Source organism: Macrosteles quadrilineatus, unplaced genomic scaffold, assembly GCF_028750875.1.
Source record: "Macrosteles quadrilineatus isolate MER2022 unplaced genomic scaffold, UCM_ALF_1.0 Scaffold_2__2_contigs__length_208266976, whole genome shotgun sequence".
NCBI classification, from domain to species: domain Eukaryota; kingdom Metazoa; phylum Arthropoda; class Insecta; order Hemiptera; family Cicadellidae; genus Macrosteles; species Macrosteles quadrilineatus.
The window spans coordinates 202,767,982-202,791,994 of NW_026542595.1; the positions used below are offsets into that span (position 1 = coordinate 202,767,982).

At 31.5% G+C, this 24,013-nt stretch overlaps 1 protein-coding gene across 1 annotated transcript in view; it reads left to right on the forward strand.

Moving 5' to 3' along the window:
- Positions 1-24,013, forward strand: part of LOC128985293 (gamma-aminobutyric acid type B receptor subunit 2-like) — a 116,123-nt gene that overhangs the window by 83,656 nt on the left and 8,454 nt on the right. Inside the window, exons 2-10 of the mRNA XM_054404683.1 lie at positions 4,079-4,222; positions 9,903-10,073; positions 13,050-13,154; positions 15,348-15,413; positions 16,278-16,466; positions 20,359-20,553; positions 21,649-21,709; positions 22,450-22,690; positions 23,559-23,694. Coding sequence (XP_054260658.1) covers positions 4,079-4,222; positions 9,903-10,073; positions 13,050-13,154; positions 15,348-15,413; positions 16,278-16,466; positions 20,359-20,553; positions 21,649-21,709; positions 22,450-22,690; positions 23,559-23,694 — 1,308 coding nt within the window. The remainder of the gene's footprint in view (positions 1-4,078; positions 4,223-9,902; positions 10,074-13,049; positions 13,155-15,347; positions 15,414-16,277; positions 16,467-20,358; positions 20,554-21,648; positions 21,710-22,449; positions 22,691-23,558; positions 23,695-24,013) is intronic.

Below are 24,013 nucleotides of genomic sequence, written 5' to 3' on the forward strand. Positions count from 1 at the left end.
TTCTACTTGTGAATGCAAGACACTTCTATCGTGTGTTTTTCAAAGTTTTTGAAAGTTCATTATATTTCTTGATATAAATAAGTTAAATGTTGTTCGTAAAATGTATTTACTTCACGCAAGATTTGAATAGGTTTTCTTACAGAATAAATAACCAAAATGTATTTTTATAAATACACAGTAGTTAAAATTGGGTGTTCAATAAACTTAATCTACATGTAGATATTATGAAAAATTAAATATTCAAGCACCACGTAATATAACCATTTTTCGTTTTTCTCAAGAATAATAATGGCGAAGAAATTGGCATTTAATATATATTCTTTTTTAACCTAAGTATAATTTTTTGTTTCATTTAAATTATGTATATTATATAAAAACATAAACATTATAGATGTTTAAAAGTTTACAACTTATTTTGTTGTTGCATGCAACAAACATCATACTTTTGTGTTCTAGAGGAATAGGCTAGCCTAATATACATTTACTACTATACAAAGTGAAGGTTTTGTTCCATATTTATTATCGTCTTTTTAAATTGTGTTGTTTGTGATTAAAAAATCCAGGTCAGTACCAGAATTTAGTTTTACATACAATTTTACAAGATAAGTGTATGGTGCATGTCTGTACCTATTGATCAACCATTTTAGAATGTTTTAAAGTAAGTATTATCTACTTTCCAATGTTATTTCTTAAATTATTCATTGAACATAAACTATGTAACAATACCTCACACACCATAAGGTATTATCTATTTTTACACATTGTACCTTAATAATCTTTTTCTGGGATAACGTTATACGTTTATAACTACTCAATCACTACATACATGCAAGACGAGTATTTAACAAATTATTATTGTTGTGTAATGTATTACATAAACAACCTGACACGTTTATAAAACTGCCTTTGGGTTATTTTAAATATTCTCTTGTTTGACTTTTAAAACTGTTCTCGATAACAAAGATTGATGTTGCCTCATCTTCTTGGTGCTTCATAACTTTGTTAACCAGTGAGGTGGAACTTTTCCAACGAAAATATAGGTGGATAATGAATGTAAAATGTATGTATAGTTTTTTGATTAAGTTTATTAAATGTTTTTGGACGACTTACCATTGCAATAGTCAGAAAAATATCAAACTGGTTTTTACTTCAATGCTACGCAATATAGCTGAGCAAATTTGTTGTAAAACAATTGGAAACCGTTATACTATACTAATATATTTATACTATTTATATCACACGATGTAACGTATGTATTTTTCATTGTGTAAACACCGGTGGACAAACTTAGGCTATATTTCAAGCAAAGAAGTCTAGGCTCTCAAGACTTCTATTGAATCTTTTAGCTGGATGTTATGCTTTATCCTCGGAACTTTGAGATTAATTAGTCTCCAGGGAAAAATTATTCAAGATTTGTAATCCACCATTATTTGATTGAATGTTTAAAATGTTAAAGATTTTACGCTAATGCAGGATACAGTAATGTTAAAACTTCATACGTTGTTTGATCGTTAAAAGAAGTAATTTGAATTATATTTTTACAGCAGCTTTAATACATTTATTTTTTAATTACTAATTTATATTCTGATGTACGGCACGGGGAAAGCTTGAGGGTGTTTTTATATAACGTGACATAAACACATTTTATTAATTGACAATTAACAACCTATCTAACTCACCCTGCAGCTGGATACTTATATTTAAGTTACTCTGTTTTTTTTATAATTACATACTATAAATTCTTCACAGCCATAAATAAAATACCTATCGTACTTATTTTTCTGAATAGTGCCCGTTGATATATATATATTTTTTTAGATTATTTTATTTTTAAGAATAGGTTAATCTAGTTATTTGTGGAACTGAAAACGAGTTATCTGAAAAACTACTCCTAGAATTAAAATTCCAGTTAATTTTAACATTTATTTTTCACTATAAAATAAATAAGTATTTTATTCTATTTATGATTATTTCATTTTCTCAGGTATTTTTATCATTAATAAATATATATTGTCGAGTGTCGTAAAATATTCCTTGATATAGCTTAAAATATTCATTTTTTTTACAATGTTGGTTTAGGATCCAAAATACAGTTAATTAATCCTTGGCGATACTATCGATATAGCTATATCATCCTTGGAATTATCCTTGGCTTTAAAATAATATCGATACCAAAGTCTACCTGTATCATATTTTCATAGAAATATTTATAATTTATCCTACTTAATTGCAATGGAAACTTCATGGTCGAATATATATTACTTGTAACCTTTTTCAATGTGGAAAGTTGCGTAGGCCTTAGAATTTTTTCGCGATGGTTCCAGACGGATTTGCAATGACAATCGTATCTCGCCGGAAACAGAGGTGTTTCGTGAAGCGGAAACGTGATAATCCTCCCTCAAAACAAACTTTGTTGTCGGATGTCATAATCACGGTTTATGGCATTTACAACTCTCATGCTTCACACCTTCGTTGAGTAATAATTTATCTTTTTGAGGAATTTAAAAAAGTGATTAAGGTACTAATAATTTTTCAGAACAAGATTCAAGCAATTCCTGCTTGATTCCAATACATTATCTATGAAATTAAATACTTTTGTGTGTATATTTAACAGTTTCTTCAGATTTTTTGATATTTTGAATTATTGTTTTTATATTTAATGGAATATTTCAGTCGACAATAAATATTGGTATAATTTGACATCGTCAAAAAGGCCTACTTGTGAACCCTAAGAATAAAAGTAAAATTACATAATAAACACTTTTTAGCACATACATTCACGAGTAAGTTTTATTGCAAAAGTTTCAATGAGAAAAGCTCAGGCTATCGGGATTTCTAAAAGAGTTTACAAAGGATGAACGTGATTGGACTTGCAACAGTCTTTTGTTCCAGGTTAAAATATTCAATAAGGCATAGGGCGTGTGAAATTGCGGTTCCAAATTAATTAGATTGGTAAAGGGTGAAAGGGTGTCATGAGACATAAAAAAAATCATTTCAGTTGTTTAGTTTAGTTGTTAGTTGTTGAAAGTCTCATCATCAAAGTGTTATTTATATTCTGATCGTGGTATAAATTGCATTGCTACGATATCCATTTTAAAATAAATGTATTAAGTAAAATATTTTCGATCCCTAATGTACAGAATGTTGAATTGAATGGGGAGCGAGCTGGCGTAGTGGTAAGAGCGAGGGACTTCAGTCCCTGAGGTCCCGGGTTTGATCCCTGCCACGTCACCAATGGATTTTATCTAAGTGATAATGCCGCAACCCCTAGGTCTAACCTGAAGTAATGTGAAAAACAATCCCAGGCTCGTGCCTAGCGTTCTAGGACAAAAAAGTGTACAAAATGTTTCAGAATTCGTGTCGCATACTTTAGGGTAGTAATGTTAGAGTTTTGATATAAATCCACGTATGTTAATTGATAACTAAAACATAACACATACAAGTTTCAAAGCTATTTTAACATACTTGTAATTGTTTGTTTTTTTAACACTTACAGACAGAGAGACAACCACTAAAATATTTTTGATACGGTATGTAATTTGTTTTGCTTACGAAGAATCTAGGCATAATACCCTAAAGTATCCGACGAGAATTCTGAAACATCCTGTATACGTTTAAATTATTACAAAACCTTTTGTGAACACTATTGTAATATATTCCAGCTAATGAGGCATATAGGACAGTCTATCGTCGATTTATCCATTTGAAAGATATACATGCTTGGATGGATTAGGCCATTGATGCACTTAAAATCTGACTTATTTATTGCTAACTTATTGGAATAACTATACTCATATTCGTAAAATCCACTACTAAAGCTGTTGTACTGTCAGAGTCTATATTTGTTATTACTCTTTCATTTGCGGTGTAGAAAATGCCTTAGAAGAAATCAACCCACATTATAAAAAATATTAATTTAAGTTTAACATTGAAAAATTGTTTCTTTATTATCGAGCCAGTAACCATCTAACGACTAGACGAGCACTATAAGATCTCAGCTTTTTAGAATAAATTTTTATCTGTCAGGATTCTAAGTTTGTTTTTATTTTTATGTTTTCAAGTACTTGTTATTTTTCAGTGTGATCCTGGGGTTGGAGTGGACACGTATTTCCACGCTCTCTACACACACACTCACACACGCATGCCCTTCCTGCTGGGTTCAGGATGTTCACAGGTCACTGAGAGTCTGGCAAAGATAACACCTTACTGGAACATGGTACAGGTGAGCTTATCTAAAAATCTTATTCGAAAGAAGTTTTGTTTTTTTAAACTTGTGACGGCTTAGCCTTCGGCAGTGTGGAGAACTACCCTCCCCCTCCCCACCCAACACAAAATCTGGTTCAGTGGTAGCTCAGAAAAAGGTAGGAGGAATACAAATGGATTTCAAGTGCGCTTTTTTCAATTCTAATATAACATAATATAATATATATAACAACTAATAATATAACAACTCTAATATTACAAGTTTGTTATTTTCTATTTACGTAATTCGAATGTATATTTTTATTTACCTACTCAATTTCAAAATGTAAATTCGTATACAAATGGGAGGGAAATATTCAATTATAAAACCAAGCACACTCAAACATCTACATTAGGTAAAAAAAATTTTACAAAAAAATAAATCATTAGCCTATACTTGCTCCAACAGAAATGAACAACAAAGAAAACTTTTTAGGAACAGCAAATTCTGTTTTCAAAAGTTTTTTTCAAATTGAGTGACTTGTTGTAGCTTATAACGTATTCACGAGGGCTTTTCAATCAACAGAATAATTGTATACTAGCAATAATTATTTCAAACATAATATGAAGACAAGGATTTACAAATTTAATTCCCATAAATCAGGATGAAAACACAAGGTTATAAGATAAATACCGCTGCTGTAAGATGCATTTATTATTCATTAATTAATACGTTAATTTTCATCAATCTCCACTTTAGTAAATAAGACATCATTATGATTCTATAAACAATGACATAATTTGAAGTACTATTATCAGTTGGCTTAAAACTACGTATACAGTTTAGAGCAGTAGTGACACACATTTTTAAGTATTAGAATTAGACATTTTTAATTTGCTACCACAAGAAAATTCATATTGCTAATATACACTGCTGTTAGGTGAACATTTTGTGACCAAAGCATAAATTGTAACAAGTTTCTTGTTTGTCAGTGTCCTAATGACAAGAGTTTGCTAAGAGACTTTATAAACTATGCTAATGAACTATTTAATCTCTAGAAACTTTGAAACTATGCATACTGCAACTGTTTCCAGCAGAACTCTTTTTTTAATGCTACAAAAATAAAGTTGGTTTGGAATTAAATATAGTAGAGCTACTTTGTCATGGAGATTTTTTAATTACGCTCACCTCTATAAAATCCTGAGTTATAAAAAAAACTGATCGCAGTTCGTCCACATTGAGTGAATATATATCTTAATATTCATATTCGATCTGTATTATCAGTCACAGTAAATTGTTTAAGCCATATTTAGTAAAGACTATTATTCTATAGAATGTTATGTCGAGTATATGAAAAGTTCGATTTCTTTTTATCGCTATTCCTTATAAAACAATCTCCGTTTTTACGACTAGACAGTAAGTCACACCCTGAAAATTTTAGTTGAAAAAGTATTGATATAGATTTACTCTGCATTTAAAAATTATCAGATATAGACACACGTCCAAACAAGCTTAAAGGTTTTCGTTTTCAATATTAAAAGTTATTTTACCATATATGGTGATTAAATAGTCACTAATAATACGCAGTAAATAAACTTCTTAGTTAAACTTAACAAAAACCGGGTTTAGTATGATGAAGATAAATAAAATTATTTTAATGCATTAAAAAATACAGATACAATAATTTATTTGATATTAAAATTTTATATAAAGGTGTCCTGTATTCCTGGATGAACAAAAATATCAAGTGAAATATTTCAAAAACTCAAAAGTTAACTGATTAGCCATTTATTTTTTATTTTTATAAAACCATTGTTTATTTAATAAAGGCGTTTTGTAGTGAATTGCAAATTGGAAGATAAATCTTTATTGTAAAATAAAACTCTCTATTTAAAAAATAAGTTTTTTTTATTAGTAGTTAAGTAGCATACGTAGTTTTGCTTACCTGTGTGATGTTTATTTTATTTAAATTCAAAGATTTTAAATGACGTTTTGAAACTAAAAATAATAAAAAAACTAACCCTTTTCTTAAAATAAGTATTAGTATTAATAATCTATGTACAAAATTTGAATTCACTAAAGAACAACGTAATAAAATGGGTAGTTTTTGAGTTGTGGATATTTTAAGCCTGATATTTTAGTTCGTGTTTAGTCCTGAAATGGCATTTTAAAAGGTCAGTAGAGAGTTACGGGACACCCTGTAGCACACATTGAACATCAAAATGTATGTGGCATTCTGACAATATAGCAACAGACAAGGGAAACAATTTTGTTTCTCTCGTCTAAATTATAGCCTTGTAACAACAGTGTGGTAAAGTTAATAGAACCAAAACAAATGTATGTTCTTACCAGGATTCTGTTGTTATCCTATAGTCAATCATTATACCTTTGTTTCCATCCCTAATACTAATTAGTTGATATCTCAATAATCTCCACTCCGATTATGAAATACATGTTTATAAACACCGAGTATTATGCAGGTTGCACAATTGAACGAAATTGTTTTGTGATTAAAGAGATTTCCCCTAATTAATGGAAGTAACCGGTATTGAATTCTAATTAACGGTAAATTCTGTTTGTATTTCAAAATTTATAACTATACTGGAAACCTATTACAAATTTGCAATGCATAGGTTTATTAGAACTTTTGAGGACTATGATAGTATGTAAGAATTAAAAATATAATTGAAAATCACTAATCTTCAATTAACACATTTTATTTATCTATTTACTGGTAAAAAAATCAGTAACGAAACTAAACAGCTATAGCTATGTTTATTTTGCATACTGAGCTATGCATTCGATTGCCGTAAAATGAATAGAAACAGTTTAAAATACAACCAGGAAGGTTAATGTCTTATTCTTACTTACCTAATTATTCTTACTCCTGTGGCCATTGAAAACCAAGGCGGTCTTTGGCCTCGCCAACTATGCCTCCAGGATCCTCTGTCTTCTGCCAGCTCTAGGTCTGCTCGGGTCTGTTTCCATTCTTCTTAGTTCCTTTGTAACCTCGTCAACCCAGCACATCAACTTATATAACCAAGAAAGGCAATTGAGATACATATTGAAAGAACAATTGAGTAAAAAATTACTGTAAACAGTAAATTATGCATCTATGCTGATGATGCAAATTTAATAGTTTCTGGTAGATCAAAAAATGACATTGAATATATAGGCAATAGTAGCCTTGAATCTATATATGAATATTTATCTTGCAAAAACTTGTTGCTTAACTCAGAGAAAACCAATTACGTAAATTTTTCAACTGCCCAAAAAAAGCTTTAAAACCTCATTTAAAAATTGATAACAATTACTTAACTCAAGTGACTCAAACTAAATTCTTAGGACTAATAATTTATCAAAATGTATCTTGGTTGTACCACATTGATAAACTAAAAAGTAAAATTTGTTCAGGTATATTTATGCTGCACAACTTGTCTACACTCTGCTCGTTGAATGTTTTACTGAAAGTTTACTATGCTCACATAAACTCACATATTGCATTCGGCATTGAATTATATGGTGCAACAACCATTCAAAATTTAGACAGTATGTTAATTTTACAAAAGAATAGTATCATATTAAACTTAGGAGAAAACCAATCGGCAAAAAAATATTTTGCTAAATTAAATATCTTTGCAGTGTATGGATTATATATTTATAAAACTATAATTAATCTAAAAAGTGAAATGAATACACATACACTTCCGAAATTGGGAATTACACATAATTATAATACTCGGCATCGGAACTACCCAGCCATCCAGAGGCATAATTTAGAGTTTTATAATAAAAAAAACCACTGCTGCAGGTACTAGGTTTTTTTATTCTCTGCCTAAAGATATAATGGAAATTAGTATTATTAAGACATTTAAAAAGAAATTGAAAATATTTATAATAAGCAAATGCTACTACTCATTTAGTGAGCATTTTGATAATATTTTATAGGATTAATTGTATTTATTGACGCCATTCTGCATTTATATTTGTAAAATGTAAATCTTGAATAAAGTGTTTCTGAATCTGAATCAGAATCTGAAACTGCCGTTCAAAGAATCAAAATGGAGATTCAAGAAATCTATGAACGGCTACCATTTTTGACTCGATTATTCGGTTATGTTTGTGGCATTGTATCCTACTAGTAAAGAACTTTAATTTGTTATGCATATCGTCCTTTGCTTACATTAAAGAATTTTTTCTGACTCCTAGCAGGCCGTTCCCTTGAAATGGTAGCGTATCACTGAATAATGTGTAATTTTAATGGTCAGTGACTTTGTGCCATGTTTAATTGTTTTTTTCTATATTTTTTTTACATACTTAAATGTCCCTAGACGTTTTTCCTCCCTGTACATGCATCGATGATAAATATATTTCTAATATGTTTTGCCATTGTATATGGAATGTTTTTTTTCATTATCGGTAATACTTATGTTTTTGACACAGTTTTCAAACGCTTAGGTTTTTAAGCTTATTTCCCGTAGAAAAGCACGAGTTGAGCTACTAAACCTTTATAACTATTAAACTTTACTAAATTTGTTCATATAACGGTTAGTTAAACCCACGCATTGTTCTCTCTGTCGCAAAACACACAGAGTAAAATAAACAGAACCAGATCGCTGCGACTAAGTTTGCTCTGTGGACGTTCAGTGTTTTCACTGCTACAATCATACAGCTGGAATGCATGGTCTAATATATTTGCACCATGTTTTATAAAGTAACCTGTTAAATTAATCAGCAGATATTTAAGACTTTTAAAATATGTAACAAGTTTGATGTCTGTTATACCGATTTGGACGTGTGTCTTCTACAATAGCTCTGCCAAAAGGTTATCCCTTCTACAGTGCAGAAAGCTACATTATTTCGTCTTAAAGATAGTTTTTAAGGTAATAGTTTAGAATTAGCCCCTTTCCATTACTCAACTTAATGAAGGAATATATTAGTATACGTATGTTACTTTTATAAACTAATAAAGTTAATATATTATAATAAACACCTTATACTCTATAAATTAAATAACACTTTATCGTTGTAACTAAAATATGAATGCAGTGTGTCAACAAATTGACAATAGCTGTTTCATATATTTTTTGATAAACATTTAAATACAAATTACAAATAACTTTTTCGTCAATAGAAACACTGAGTGCACGTATAAACAAGTACAATAACTAGATTGTCTTCAAAGTTAATTTTGTAGTGAATTATGGAGTGATTGTAGACTATATCTGATACAGTGATGATATTTTGAAAATACATTTTAGCCGGTACTTGGATGTTTTTTTTTCGATCAATAATATCAATGTGAGTTTGGGAAGGATGAGATATATTTTGTAGCTTTTTAGTGGCTGAAAATCAGCTGGCCCTTCAGCTAGAATCAATAATTAAAAGTGCAATGACCAATGACTGATGTGTCTGTAGGCTATTGAATACATTTTATTTATGCGACACCGACACCAGAATGTTTATTTTAAGGCAAAACCCAGTTTGAAATGAATCAGACATCTATTAGTGACCCTATGTGTTTATTCAGACAGGACAATAAAAAAACAATGACCAAGGACAACTGGGGCCAGTTAAAAACAACAACAAAGCTTTTTACTTTTTAGGGCCGAACCGGTGACCTTATAATATCACTAGGAACATTATACACACTCAACTATTCAACAGTATGAATTTCATGTAAATTTTTAGCTTTGACGTGTATTTCTACACATTACAGGTGTCGTTCGGCTCCCTATCCCCCGCTCTGAGTGATCGTCGGGAGTTTCCCCTGTTCTACCGCACAGCAGCTCCAGACTCGTCCCACAACCCAGCGAGGCTAGCCTTCCTCACCAGGTTCAGATGGGAGACTGTCACAGCTCTGAGTCAAAATGAGGACGACTACACTTTGGTATGTACATTTTATCCACCATACAAATCATCATTGTCTTTGTCAACAAACATAATTTGTAGACTTTCGTGGTTGTCATAGTGATCGTCAACAACTTTAGCTGAATATTACTTGCAATTCTTTGTTACTATGAAGACTGGTCGGTGGCTAGGCTGACTTAAAACGCAGCTGGTGTAATGGTTGGGTTTGAACGGGAAACTTCTGTTCTTTGGTTTAGGTTCAAATATCGGATGTAACCAATGTGTTTAGGCAATGTGATGATTCTTTGACACAGTGATCCCGGTCCATTTTAAGAAATATTTATACCTTTGTAGAATTCAAAACTGAATCGGTTCCTCAGGTAATGAGAGATTTCTCTGCACTTCAGCCACAACTAAAACCATAACAGTGTTAAGATAGTAGTGTAAAGTTTATTTGTTCTTTTTAGCCTATCTACGAGACCTTTAATTTTTTTTTGTAGGTAGACTTTAGGTCGGGAAAGGGACAACAAAGTCCTCATCATACAGCAAATTGTCACTGGAATTTAAAAAAAAACGTGAGAACCCTGTTACGAAATCAATGGACTACATTTTTTGTACCTTTGACATTATCAGCTTGGCTCCAATAGCCTGGACTAAATAGACGATAAGACGCATTTATTTCACAAACGACTGTTTTATAAACCACTGTAGCCAACTGAAATAAAATTATGTAACCAATTTACACTGGTCGACGAACCCCTAAACCTCACCCCATGTGATTTTATACTACATGATATAACCTATTGCTACACAATTTTTTTTAAACAAGACCTGCTCTTTCAAGGCCCGAGATACATGTAGGGGTTTTAACATTTTATTTCCTCGTACTTTGAGGATCACCAGTTTCAACTTAAATCCCGAACACCTAATTCAATTTACACCCTTTTAATCATTTTTACCTTCATAATTTGACATCCCAACCAACGCTTAAAAGGCGTCAGCCCCCTTGGATATAATATTTTCAAAAAAGTTCCAGCCAACAAATATTAAAATTTAGTTCAGCTAATACATAATGTATTTATTTAATTGTTACCGAGCTTGCGAAAAAGAATTGTTTCCCCCTTATCTAATATTTTGGGCATCAGGTTATCAAAAATACGACTTTTATAATATAGGCTATTCTGAATCCCATTAATATGAAACGATGCATGGGAATGATAAAATGACAAAAAATACCAAAGACAGTCTTGAAAATCGGTCGTCGGAGTAAACAGTTAAAAGTTTGAAAGGTAAAGCAGAAAGATACGATTTCAGAATATTCAACATAACATGGGTAATGATCCAGAAGAGTGAAAACCTTGTCTATATGTGAAATTTTGGGGCGATCATACTATGTTACTTTTTAAGAAATTTTTCAATGCTCCAATTATAAAGTGTTAATTGCCAGGAAGCACTGAGATTAAACAAAAAGGTGTTCCTAATAAATTAAAAATATACGTACTAGTAATTAATTTTCTCACTATAAACTTTATTGGCTTTTGAATTACTTTCTTATAACACGAGAAGTGGCACACATGCAGAACTTGAAATGACATAATTCTTGTTAAAGCCATTAGCTCTGACAAATCATATATTTTTACATACAAGTGTGAATAATAATTTCAAAGTATTATTTAAGCAGATACTGAACAAAATTTTATGCACTAGAATGTGTTCGAATCATTTACGTTATTGCTTTCAATAAATATTATGTATTCAGTGTTCTAATGTAATAAGTAATGTGATTACTGAATGCACGAACTGTCACTTTGGCACAAAGTAATATTTTATTTGTCAAATAGAACAATACTAGCGTAAACAGAAACCGAATAGCGTTTGCCAATGAAAACAAACGCACAGCAGAAATATGATGATTTGACGAACACACCCACTGAGTTTGTTTTTTCCCTGTGAGCGGCCACGGTTCTGTTTGTCAGAGATATTTGGTATGATACATTGGAACTGTTTATTTATGTTACCGTTTCGTCCAATAAGATTTGAACTTTTAACGTTTTAGTGTTTAAAAACACAACCTCCATAGTATCACAATCCCAATTATTTTTCCACCATGTTAACTGTAAAGTAAAAATATTTTAGAACTATTTTAGTAATTAATTAACAATTTAATATTTAGTAGCACCCCAAGAATACACTACAAATTATTAAAATCGTCAAGTTGAAAAGCTAATAAAACTAATTGTCATAAATACAGTTTATATATAACATAGTCATACCAATTACATTTCGTGTAAAATTACCTCAAAACTAGCAGGGTAATCTGGGATTGGTTATAATGTTGTGAGGTGTGTTACTCGGTTTAAAATGTCAGTGGTTTTAGATTAAACACCCACTTTGGACCTCTGTGACTGAATTGCACTCAGATTCAGTTGATGAAACTGTAACCACTAATTAAGTCCAAGTTACCCAAACTTGTGGGGCTATTGCTTTTGATCTTCTATCACACAAGATGTGGTATATATTTTAAATATAATTATTACAGTTTAGTCATAGTTTAGATCATAGAGGTAGAGCACGGGGAGTTGTAGCCCGAGGTCCCGGGTTCAAATACTGCCAGTCACTAATGGAGTTAGATGTGACAATTCCGCAACCCCTAGTCTAGACTGAAGTAGGCCTAATGCGTAAAACAGTTCTGGGCCAGAACCCAGCGGCCTAAGATGTAAAGAGGTGACAAAACAAAATAAATGGAATTAGTAATTTAATTCAATAACCATACAATCCCTAGTGTGACTAACCAATAAATGTAAAAGATATTGTACTTTCGTGGTGGTTTTGCCCAATGTTTTTATAAAAACATAAAATTAAACTTCAATTAGTAATTTATATTCATAAGTTTATTTGAGTTTACTCTGATTCGGGCGGTGTCAATTGGAACTCGTACAACAATTTTCTTGTGCATTTTTTAAGTTAGTTCTGGATTTTTTCGTGAGTAATTATTGAACAATTTATTTGTTTTCAGGCTGTGAACGACTTGGTAACCCAGCTAGAGCAGGCCAATATTACTTGCAGGGCAACCATTACATTTGCCGAAACTGACTTCAAGGAACAGCTAAACCTACTTAAGGTAACGTAAACAATACGTACAATTAAACTTTTAAAACCTATTAACACTCAAACTTACATAGATTTGTCCTTTCCTCTTTACGGTTTGAAATTAAATAGGTGCAAATAATATATTACGTTACTAGTCCTGAAAATAAGTGTTTACCGGACGAGAGTTGTCGTTCCCGTGCGAGACAAAATCGAGTACGGGATTACCATACGAGTCCGGTAAACACATTTTGGACGAGTGACGTACGACAGTTTACGCCATACTACTAAATATGTTGAAATCCTTATACATTACCACCAACTAAAGGACTAACAATCACTAGTCATAACCTCTAAGAGAGGTTATGATTTTGTTATAGCCACTCATTGCTACCCAAATACAGTATAATCAGCTGATTGGTGTCCGGTAAAACTCATTACAGTACAGTATTACGCAAGAAACCCCATATGATTAAGTTGGCGGCAAACAGCTGTTTTCTGGACTAAATCCTTGCATGGGAAGTTCGTCAAAATAGTGTAGTGTCATGTAAATAAATGTTCAAACAAACGTCAACAAATAATAAATTGCATGCATATTTTTTAATGGTTAACCTGATTTAAAAATACGTTATATGCCGAAACCACAAAACAATTGACTAGAGAGAGAAAAACACTAGAAAACATAGAAAAAATTATCGTTCATATTAATATTCAAATGAAGCTGTCAAAAACTTCCAAATCATATTTTATTGTTATTACTGTTGTGTTTATACAAGACTATCGTATATTCAAGCCAGTAAGGCCATTTGTTAATGTTTATGGTCCATACCGTTATCTGTTCTAATATCCGTGAGTAATACAAATGTCATAATGTCGGATGGATGCATGCAATATATTATTGTAGAACTGAGTTTGTCATGTTTTGAATACTTTCGGGTTTTAAATTGTATCTATTCCATATTGAGTAATGACACTTTCAATCGTTTTACGTAAGAAACACAAATCGAAAATTATAAAAAATTTTATTTAGTTAACATTTTATAATAGTTAACTAGATAGCGATGTGCTCTAATTAAGTTTCTAACATAAATACGACCTACAATAATTTTAATTGATTAGATATTGTAATTAAACATTTTTCCCCAATCCTACATTTAATTTTGTAGTCTAATTGGCGTTGAAACACACGCTAATCTACAAGTTACATAAATAAACGTTCATTTACTCACAGAGACGCCAGGATAATTAGAGACTGCAATAATTAAGTTGAGAGTTGAGATTGTATCTTAACTACAACGTTCATAGGTTCGTTATTCACTCTTGAACGCTCAACTGAATTAAACACTCAAGTACAACTTGGCCAATTTCAAGCTTTAGCTGGTCCCATAGTTTTCACTGATACTGGAATAAACGAATACGCAATATAACTGTAAATAATTAAGTGCCATGGACTTATTGAAAAGTTTTAGTTGTTTGGTTTTTTTAACCTTTAATAAATTTATTGAATTGGACAAAGGTAAATGAATTTGATGTCATTAGTAATATGTTGTTAACTTTCATTCCGTCCAATGACTTATAGTATGTATAGTGGTCATTTAGTAACGCCTACAGGGTGATAATGATACTGCAAGTATCGGTAATGAATAAAAGAAATACCTCACTAGTACCAATTATCAATAGTGTCAATCAACCTATTGAGTTTCCACCTTTCAATAAAAAAAAAACGTTTTTGGATGACAAGACAAACAATCAAAGCTATAAATTTCCCTACAAAGGCCTTATGAAGAGTCTTCTTTTTCATTGTAAAAATATAAATATATACGTATTTTGTGTCAACACTGTTAAACATCATTCAAGCTAACAGTACCAATCAAAATATTTCTTGTAAAAATAAATACGTGGTTTTAGTGAATAAGAATGGATTACATGTTGGCCTACTTTGTTTAGTCCTGAAGTACGATACTTGGGGGAAAAGAAAAGGCGAAATGCGAACAACGTAGATGCGATTCAAATTATAAACTTTGTTTGTGGCTAAACAATATTCAATCTTACTAAACTGTAGAGGAAACGAAGAACAATTTTCTCTACAGTTTCTTAAGTTTGAATACTGATTATCCCCAAACCAAGTTTTTAAATAATAAATAATCACTTTCTATTTGTATATTACTGATACTCTATTTTTTCTAAAGATGCAATCACAGATGTCATAATCTAAATATTTTCCCAGGAACTCGATACAAGAATAATAATCGGAAGTTTTTCCCATAGAGTTGCTCCGAAAATATTTTGTGAGGTGAGTACTTCAAAGCCTGCTACTATAATAACTTGATATAGTTTGATTTTATTTAAGTTATAAGTATGTTAATAATGTTCTTTTAAGGAACAAAGTGATGTACCTAATGTGTGTTATAATCTAAATACAGATTTAATACAATGCCAAGATTTAATTTATCGGTACATTTTGTCCAAAACTGGCCCAAATAACCTTTAAATTTCAATAAATGATAAATGAAACACAAATTCCTACCAATATTGATACTGACCACCACCAGGCACTTCTTTTGATATAAAAGGATTTTTAAAAAGTAAAAGGTGCTGTTGAAGGTTTGATAAGGAAACAAATATACATCAGTACATCAGTGGCATAAAATTTTTGTTGGAGAAGTATCCATTTCCCGGAATATCCACAAAATTGTAAATGATTCAGATTCAGCCACTTTCCCTTAAAATCATGTATAATTCATATATTCTAAATGCTCCTGGCATGGTCACCAAAAAAAGATATACATATATATATATACCTTGGAAACAAAAATATGGGTATCTTGTATTGGTATATTCCATTGAAGAACTGTATTTAGCAAAGTAAACTCAAAATTTGTTTCTAAAAAAAAAAATTTAATTAGTATTTCATTTTATTTAACGGGAATTGACACAATTATATTTTTAGGAAGTTTGTGGTATGTAGCCTTACCAATCCACATGGGCCTTAGGTATGTTCAAGGAGATGCCAAACAAAGCAAGGAGTGCCTTGGCGTTTTTGACTGCTACGTCCCTAATCAAATGGGCAGCAAAAGCTTACGTACGCACAAAAATATGTATTAGATCTTGAATAAAATTTGCATTTGCTTAATATACCTTAACCATGTGTTGTCAGGCCTACAGACTTGGCATGTTCGGAGCGGACTATGTGTGGATGCTGCATGGAGACACAGATAGTGGTCAGCAATGGTGGCGTAACCAGACTCTGTGTCCAGCTAGAAACATGGCCGCGGCTGTGGAGGGTCTCATCATAGTGTCCAGCCATAACACCATCGTAGGCAACAAGCCTTCTGTCTCTGGACTGGTGAGTCAAGCATAGCACTGTTGAACTGGTGCAGAGTGGTTGAATACAGTCACTTCAAAACTATTCTGGTTTTTTAAGACTCGCAATATTCATAGGATAAAATACCAAGAATTTAAAGTAGTAAAATCTATGGTTTATCTAAGATTCAAAATGTTCATGAACATTTATTTTTTTCCTTTTGAAGGGCACAGTTCAATTTTATTGAATGGAATGTTCAAATACAAATACTATAGGTACTTTGAATCAATGGGTGGCAAAAATTAATTTTCTAGATGTATCAATGAAAGTATGCTAAGCAAATAATATCCGGTAGATTAATACGTATGCCAAAACCCTGTAGGCTTGGTATCTTACTTGAATTTTTAAGAAATGATGGTTACAATTAGAACAGTGTTATGAGAAAATTTAGTGTCAACTAAACAACAATTACCTCAATTCCAATTTCTAGCGAGTGAAGTAAGACAGAATACAGAAGAGCTAAAAAGTATTGATATACTGGATCCTTCTTTCATTCATATTAGGGCTCAATTCTCTATTCATAAGCTTAAAGTGTAAACTATGCTATGTCCTATAACTTGGATTTTAGTTTTTGACTGTGAGGTACGTTTTCTATAGTTATTTATTATGTTAGTTTAAATTTTCCCACTTTTAAATTAGGTCTTAATTTTTCCTTTAAGATAAAATTGCCTTCGTTGGGATGCCAAACCATTGAACTAACCATTCTTATCAACCAACTTTACAATCATATTACTGTAAATCCTGGGGAGCGAGCTGGCGTAATGGTTAGAGCGCGGGACTTCAGTCCGTGAGGTCCCGGGTTCGATCCCCGTCAAGTCACCAATGGATTTTATCTAAATGATAATGCCGCAACCCCTAGGTCTAGCCTGAAGTAATGTGAAAAACAATCCCAGGCTCGTGCCTAGCTTCCAAGGAAAAAAAAGGCTGTAAATCCAACCTCAAGAAATTGCAAAATAATTATAACGTAGCATTCAACCTTATACAGTAGCTTAACATAAATACAGTAATTATTTGCCAGAATTTTAAATGAACTATAAAAACACGATTAAATATAATATCTTAGCCGTAAAACATCCACAGTTTTTCTCCTCCACTGCCCTAATGCACGGCTTGTCAAACCAAATTGATGACGGAACTGACTCGCACATCCGTCATTCATCCACAGGTGGCGGCCGTGACGTCATGAGCCTGATTGATCGTCGATCAGGAATGTGCACTCGTCGATCATGAAGGCATTTTTGTGTCATTTGTTCGCTGTGCGTGCAACACAATTTATACTGGACTGATCCCTAAATATACACAAATATTATATCTTTTGTAGACATATTATTCTCTTCGAGTGGCTAATTTTGCTCTGTTCTATTTTTGAATTAATAATTGACCACAATTGGCACGTATAGATGAAATCTCTACTTACAGGACCGAGCGGTATATTAATGTTAATGAATATTTCCAAACTCTGTTTGCTCAAAAGTTTTGCAAAATGAAAGATTATTGCAAAAAAATATTTCTGTCACTTTTTTGTCAAATATTTGACAAAGAAAATTGTTCACTGATTTTTAACAATAATATAGTGTCTTTTGGTCATATTAACATTTTACATTTTTAATCAAAATGTCCCTAGTTTTTTCAAACATAGTTTGGTAATTATTTGGTTGTTCAAATAATATAATTGAAATTTTTAATAGAAAACCTTTAACGTAAACAGCATTAATTATTTTAAATGTATTAACCTACATCTAGTATCCAGTTCTATTGGTTGTATTCAGCTAAAATTGTATTAAATTCAGAACTGCATTTTTCCAGATATACGTACAATATATAACTAATACCTTCAAGAACTTGTCAATATTCTAAGATTTGAACCAGCTTTCATAGCTGGATGGAGACTTTAATTTAAGAACAACTTTGTATATTTGCTTCTAACAGCTATAAACAATATAAATGACTATTTTTACTTCGGGTCAATTCAAAATGTTCTATTTGTTCCAACACAAATATTTTACTCATTATAAAATGTTGTACTGGTAATATCAACAATTGATTGCTATAAAATCTATAACAGTTTCCAATTCATCAACAAAATGGATAACAAAATATATTCAATATGCTTATTCTCTAAACTACATATGCCTACACAAAACCAAATCAGTAAAATATCATATTAAAATTTATTTGGAAATTGCACAGTGTTGAATATAAGTTTATATTTGTGATACGTGCAAACCATTTTTAAGTTACGAACGTCAAACACAATCCCTTGTACCATGTTGGAACATGTCAATGCTGTTATGAATAATTCATGGATAAACCAATGTTGAAGCACTTCTGTCATCACTGGGGCTGTAGCAAAAACATTCAAACATCTGAATGCATAGGAATACACTGCACTGTTCACTGTGACCTATAATAAAGTATAAATTATTTCTTGGAAAGCCTGTTAATTTTACAAATTATTGTTTTGACGAAATGAGTATTTTTCTCCAGGGTTAAAAATACAATAATTTATATTTTAACCAAACATTTTCTCTTCTTTGAATTTTATTTTTCATGCAAATGTATTTAATTTTAAAATATTTGAAAAAGCTACCGTGTTCTTTGAGCCAATGTTGCATTAAATAAATAGTATGAATAATGTTTTATTGTGTGTCTTTCAGAAAGAGCTCTCAATTACAGAGATTGTTCTCCTCACCTGAAAGACTTCTCCTTTAGTTTTGTAGATGGTTAATTGACTACAACGAAATGTGGGTTCCTAACCACCGAGTCTAGGTACTATCACACATAAAAGCCATTGGTAATTGGCAGGTTTCGATCCCAAACCTTGAGGTCATAAAGCTATGCACTGAACTCACTAAACGAGCCACGCCCCTTGTCATAATCTACTGTCAAATAAATGTTTAATTTTTTTTTTTATTCCCAATGAATTTAAAATGCCATAGATTTAATTTCTAGTATCATTTTTAATCTTAACAAAACTTAGTAAATAGACGCCCATTACCTTGTCAATAACCTAAAAAAACTGGATATTTTGTAGGCAAAATCATAAAAATTGCAAAAAACCTTTGAGTTTCAATAAACTTTTACAGCTTTAGTGGCTGTACCATTTCGTTTAAAAAAAAGTTACATGATAAAAAAAATTTTATCAAAATTATCTGAGCTGATTTTGTGAATTTCCAATTTTTATGTTTTTTTATAGATTTTACCTAAGAGATCACCATTAAAAATCAAAATTTTAAAAATCAAAAGCCATGAATAAGTACCCAGATACCAAATTGCGTCAATGTCCATCCAGATCATCCAAATATATCCCAACACATTTTTGTATTCAGGGGTAGGTACGGATTCTCTCCCAAAACTCATCTTATAAAAAATAACGAAAACAATACTTTCTCCATAGGAAGGGAAAGTAATATAGTTAAATGACCTCTTAGCATATAAATAATATAAATAAATACAAACAATATGAGAATATGTTGCACAATTTAAACCAATACTCATAAATCCGTCATTTTGCATCCCCTTCAATCCCTAATACGGTTGGAAAATACCATAACGAAAGTACAAGCGAAATGGACTCTTGATTATAATGCTTTTTTAGCATTACAATACGATGTATTAAACTATTATATATGAGGAAAATATTCTTTATTACATCTTGGTGAAGATTTTTTGCATTCATTAAATGTGTTTTGTCACTTAAATTTATCAGTGAATGAAGTGGTATTTTATCAAGAAGATAAATATTGGCCTACACAAACTTTTTTACTGACAAACTAAAAAGTTTTCATGGCAAGGTAAATTACATATTAACTTTAATGTTTCTAAGTACTCGCAGACTAAATTATTATAAACTACTCCACTCTCTTTGTTACAGAGAAATGAGAGGTTCCTATCATCACTACCAGCTCCCCACAGTAACTTTGTCCACCAGACCTATGATGCTGTATGGGCCATAGCTTTGGCTTTGAGGAACTCACACCTCAATCTCTCCATGTTTGATTACTCTGAGAAACACATGGCTTTGAGGTTGTTCAACGCCATGGCCAACCTCAGCTTTTCTGGCATATCGGTGAGAACATTCCGACATTTCTGTGACGTTTGAAATCTTGTTTGAAAAATGCACAACAAAATTTGCACATTAGGTATCGTATGGATTTGAAATTTAAAAAATGAATATATTGAACTGGATAAATATTGAGGCAAAAGAAAAATAAATGGCTGTAATTTCCAGTGTTTAAACATTTTTGAAAAAAAAAAACTGTGTAAACTGACAATTTGTCAAATGAATAAAATAAAAGTCAACAATTATTTGTTGGAAAAAAAAGAATATAATTAAATAAATATATAATTATTAGTAGGTGTATACGTACTCGTATAACTGATAATCAACAGATTGAAAGCTTTAAACACATAAATTAAAAGTTGTCAAAATATGTACCACTTACAATTATTAATTCAAATTAATATTTAGATATGTTATTATTTTAACTGAACATTAGGGAAATTTAAATCCCTTTCTCGAGTTTGAATTTGATTACACTAAGGAGTTTTATTAAGTTGTGTTTCTAAGATGACTGAACTATTTCATTCAGTAGATCTAAAGAACTGTGTATTCTATTCTGTTTTGTGTACTCTTCCTTTTGCAAACCCGAGTAAAGCAACTAGTTTTAAATTATTGGTTATCAATTTCAAAAACAAATTGATAATGATAAAACATAACAATTCACATAAATTTATAGTGTGTTTATGTGCATGCTAAGTATTTTGGAAACATTAATAAGTTTTAGAATTTTTTTTAGCTTATACCTTTATGATATACAGATAAATACTGGTATTAAGTTTATGTCTCTGCCATGAAGCACTCACTAAGCACATAACATAGTAATTAAATTCTGTTATTACATCATAGTGTGCATTTTGAACTGTACACATGACAATAACTATAAAGTTCTGCATTCAAAATGGAATTGTAAATGTAATGTGCTAATGAGAAACTGTAATGAAGGTTTCATTTTCATTTGATTCAATGGTTATTAATTTTATTGCATAAAATTAATATAATTTTATTATATTTTATACATCCCTGTAAACGGGGTTGTGTTTAAATAAATGTACATGTGCATAAATTGAAAATATTTTGTTCAGTCTATTATTTATTTTTCAGGGTCCAGTTTCGTTTTATGGAGCAGATAGAGTTGGCGTATCAGCATTCCATAGAGTACAAGGTACATCTAACAAAATGAAATATAATAAAAACAACTGCTCTAACATCTAAATAAAATACTATACAAATTTAATTAAAGCTATACAATTATATGTAACTATATAATTATATAATTTACTGTAAATACAGAATTATTTAGAGTAATTTGAAAATTATGATAAAACAGAGACGTTTGACAATACTGAATGATAGTTAGTAGTAACTAAAAGTTCCTTGAAGCAGGGGATTCCAGGGACATCAAGATGACGCAGAAGTCGCGCGCCATTCTTGACTCCGAAGTTAACTCTTATCAGAAATTGGCTCCAATTAAAAACCAATTAGATAAAATATATCAGAAAATACCTGATAACGGAAACGAGGTTGAGAATACGATATATTTTATCTTATTAGTTTTTAATTGGAGCAAATTTCTGTATGAGATAACCTCGCACGCAACTTCTACGTCACCTTGATGTCACTGGGATTTCCCGTTTCAAGATGGTTCTTGTTTTAAAGTAAAAGCAGAAAATTTAAACGTTTTAGTCTACATTCTTTAGAATCGTACACTAATTTAGGAGATATGTTGGCATATTGCATTATGTTTTAATTTAATTTGTCAGTATTCCTTGAATAGAAAGGCTTTTAATAAAAAAATTATTTGTAATAGAACTGATTAAATTTTGTTAAATAGTGACGTGGACCTACCATTGTTAATATATTGTAATTTTAGGTTTTACTTAATGCCACTTCACTATGTTCCAGACGGGAAGGTGGTGCGAGTAGCGCTGTACGACCCGTCCACCCCCATACTAGACTTCCACTGTGCTGGTTGTGAGAGGATAGCTTGGCAGGGTGACCATGTTCCCATCGCCAAGCGAGTGTTCAAACTGCGGGTGGTCACCATCCAACCTGCAGCCTTCTTAATAGTCACATCCCTAGCTTCCGTGGGCATAACACTGGCCTGTGGCTTCCTCGCTTTCAACCTGTACTTCCGCAGGCTCAAGTAATGATGTTTGTTTCCTTGTTAGTGTCTATGCTAGTGGCATTTCTATTGCAAAGGCTTTTAAGGGAATGGAATTTAAGCCCCTCAATTTTTTGTATTTTTGACTGGTGTAAGAAATTGTAAGAGATGTTAAGGTAGAAAATAAAATAAAATATTACACAATGTTTTTACACAAAGAAGCTGGCCGTAGTCAGTACGAAATATGTGCAAGATATCTTTACTTTTTCTGAACTCATTTGCCATTCATACTTTGATTTTGTTTTTTGACAAGAGTATTGAGGGTACAGTAAACCTGCAGCTTTTTACCTCTACTTTCTAAGGTTAAATTGATTAATTATTGTTGTAAATTAAAAATAACAAAATTGTATTAAAAACCCCTCATGTTCAGGTTTACAAAAACATTTATATAAATAAGTTAAAAATTTTTAAAAATGGAGCCAACATACAAGAAGGTGTAATGTTTTTTTTTTATATTTTAGGCTGAAAATTCTAAATTATTTTTGTTATAGTGATTAAATTTTTTTAAATCCTGCCCTATCAATTTTCACCTCATTCACTATATACCACATCTAATTCAACTACCACGAAAAACTGACTTTCAACAAACGTTATGATGTCATAACTATTATTAGCATGCAAATATTGTTTTCTTAGGGTTTTCCTGGGGGCGGAAGGGGATCATGGAGTGTGAAATCCGCTCTCCACTTGTCTTAGGTCATTGGTACCGTTTTACTAGAAGCAGAGCGTACAGCCATTTAAATTGCTTCTCCGATCACAGCTCCCTGCATTCTGGGCCTGGGAATACCTAGCTTTATTAATAAATTCATATGTTATCTATGAGACGGTGCATATGTATTTTTAATTGCAGGTACATAAAGCTGTCCAGTCCCAGGCTCAACAACATGGCAGTTGTTGGTTCCATCCTGGTATACATGGCTGTTATTCTGCTGGGTCTTGATCATAACACACTGCCTACCAAAGCTGCCTTCCCTACTGTCTGCACGGTAATCACATTTTTACTTAAACGAAACATTTACATAATTTTGTTTTTAGTTATTATTGGTCAAACTATCCAGGCCTCTGTTTAGGATGATTACCTCCCTGGCAACCTACAGCTTCGCTGACCCCTCTTCCAGATACATTTTTGGAATTACTTAGGTAAAAACTAGTTTTAACACTATATGGAGATTTAATTATGACAGAAATTCGGACATTGTTATGTTTTTTAAAATTAATTACAATTACTAAGTAAAAATATTTTTGGAAATTTGACGCTCCCAAACAGTTGGTACCGCAGAAATAGTGGTAATTTGCTGAATGTGG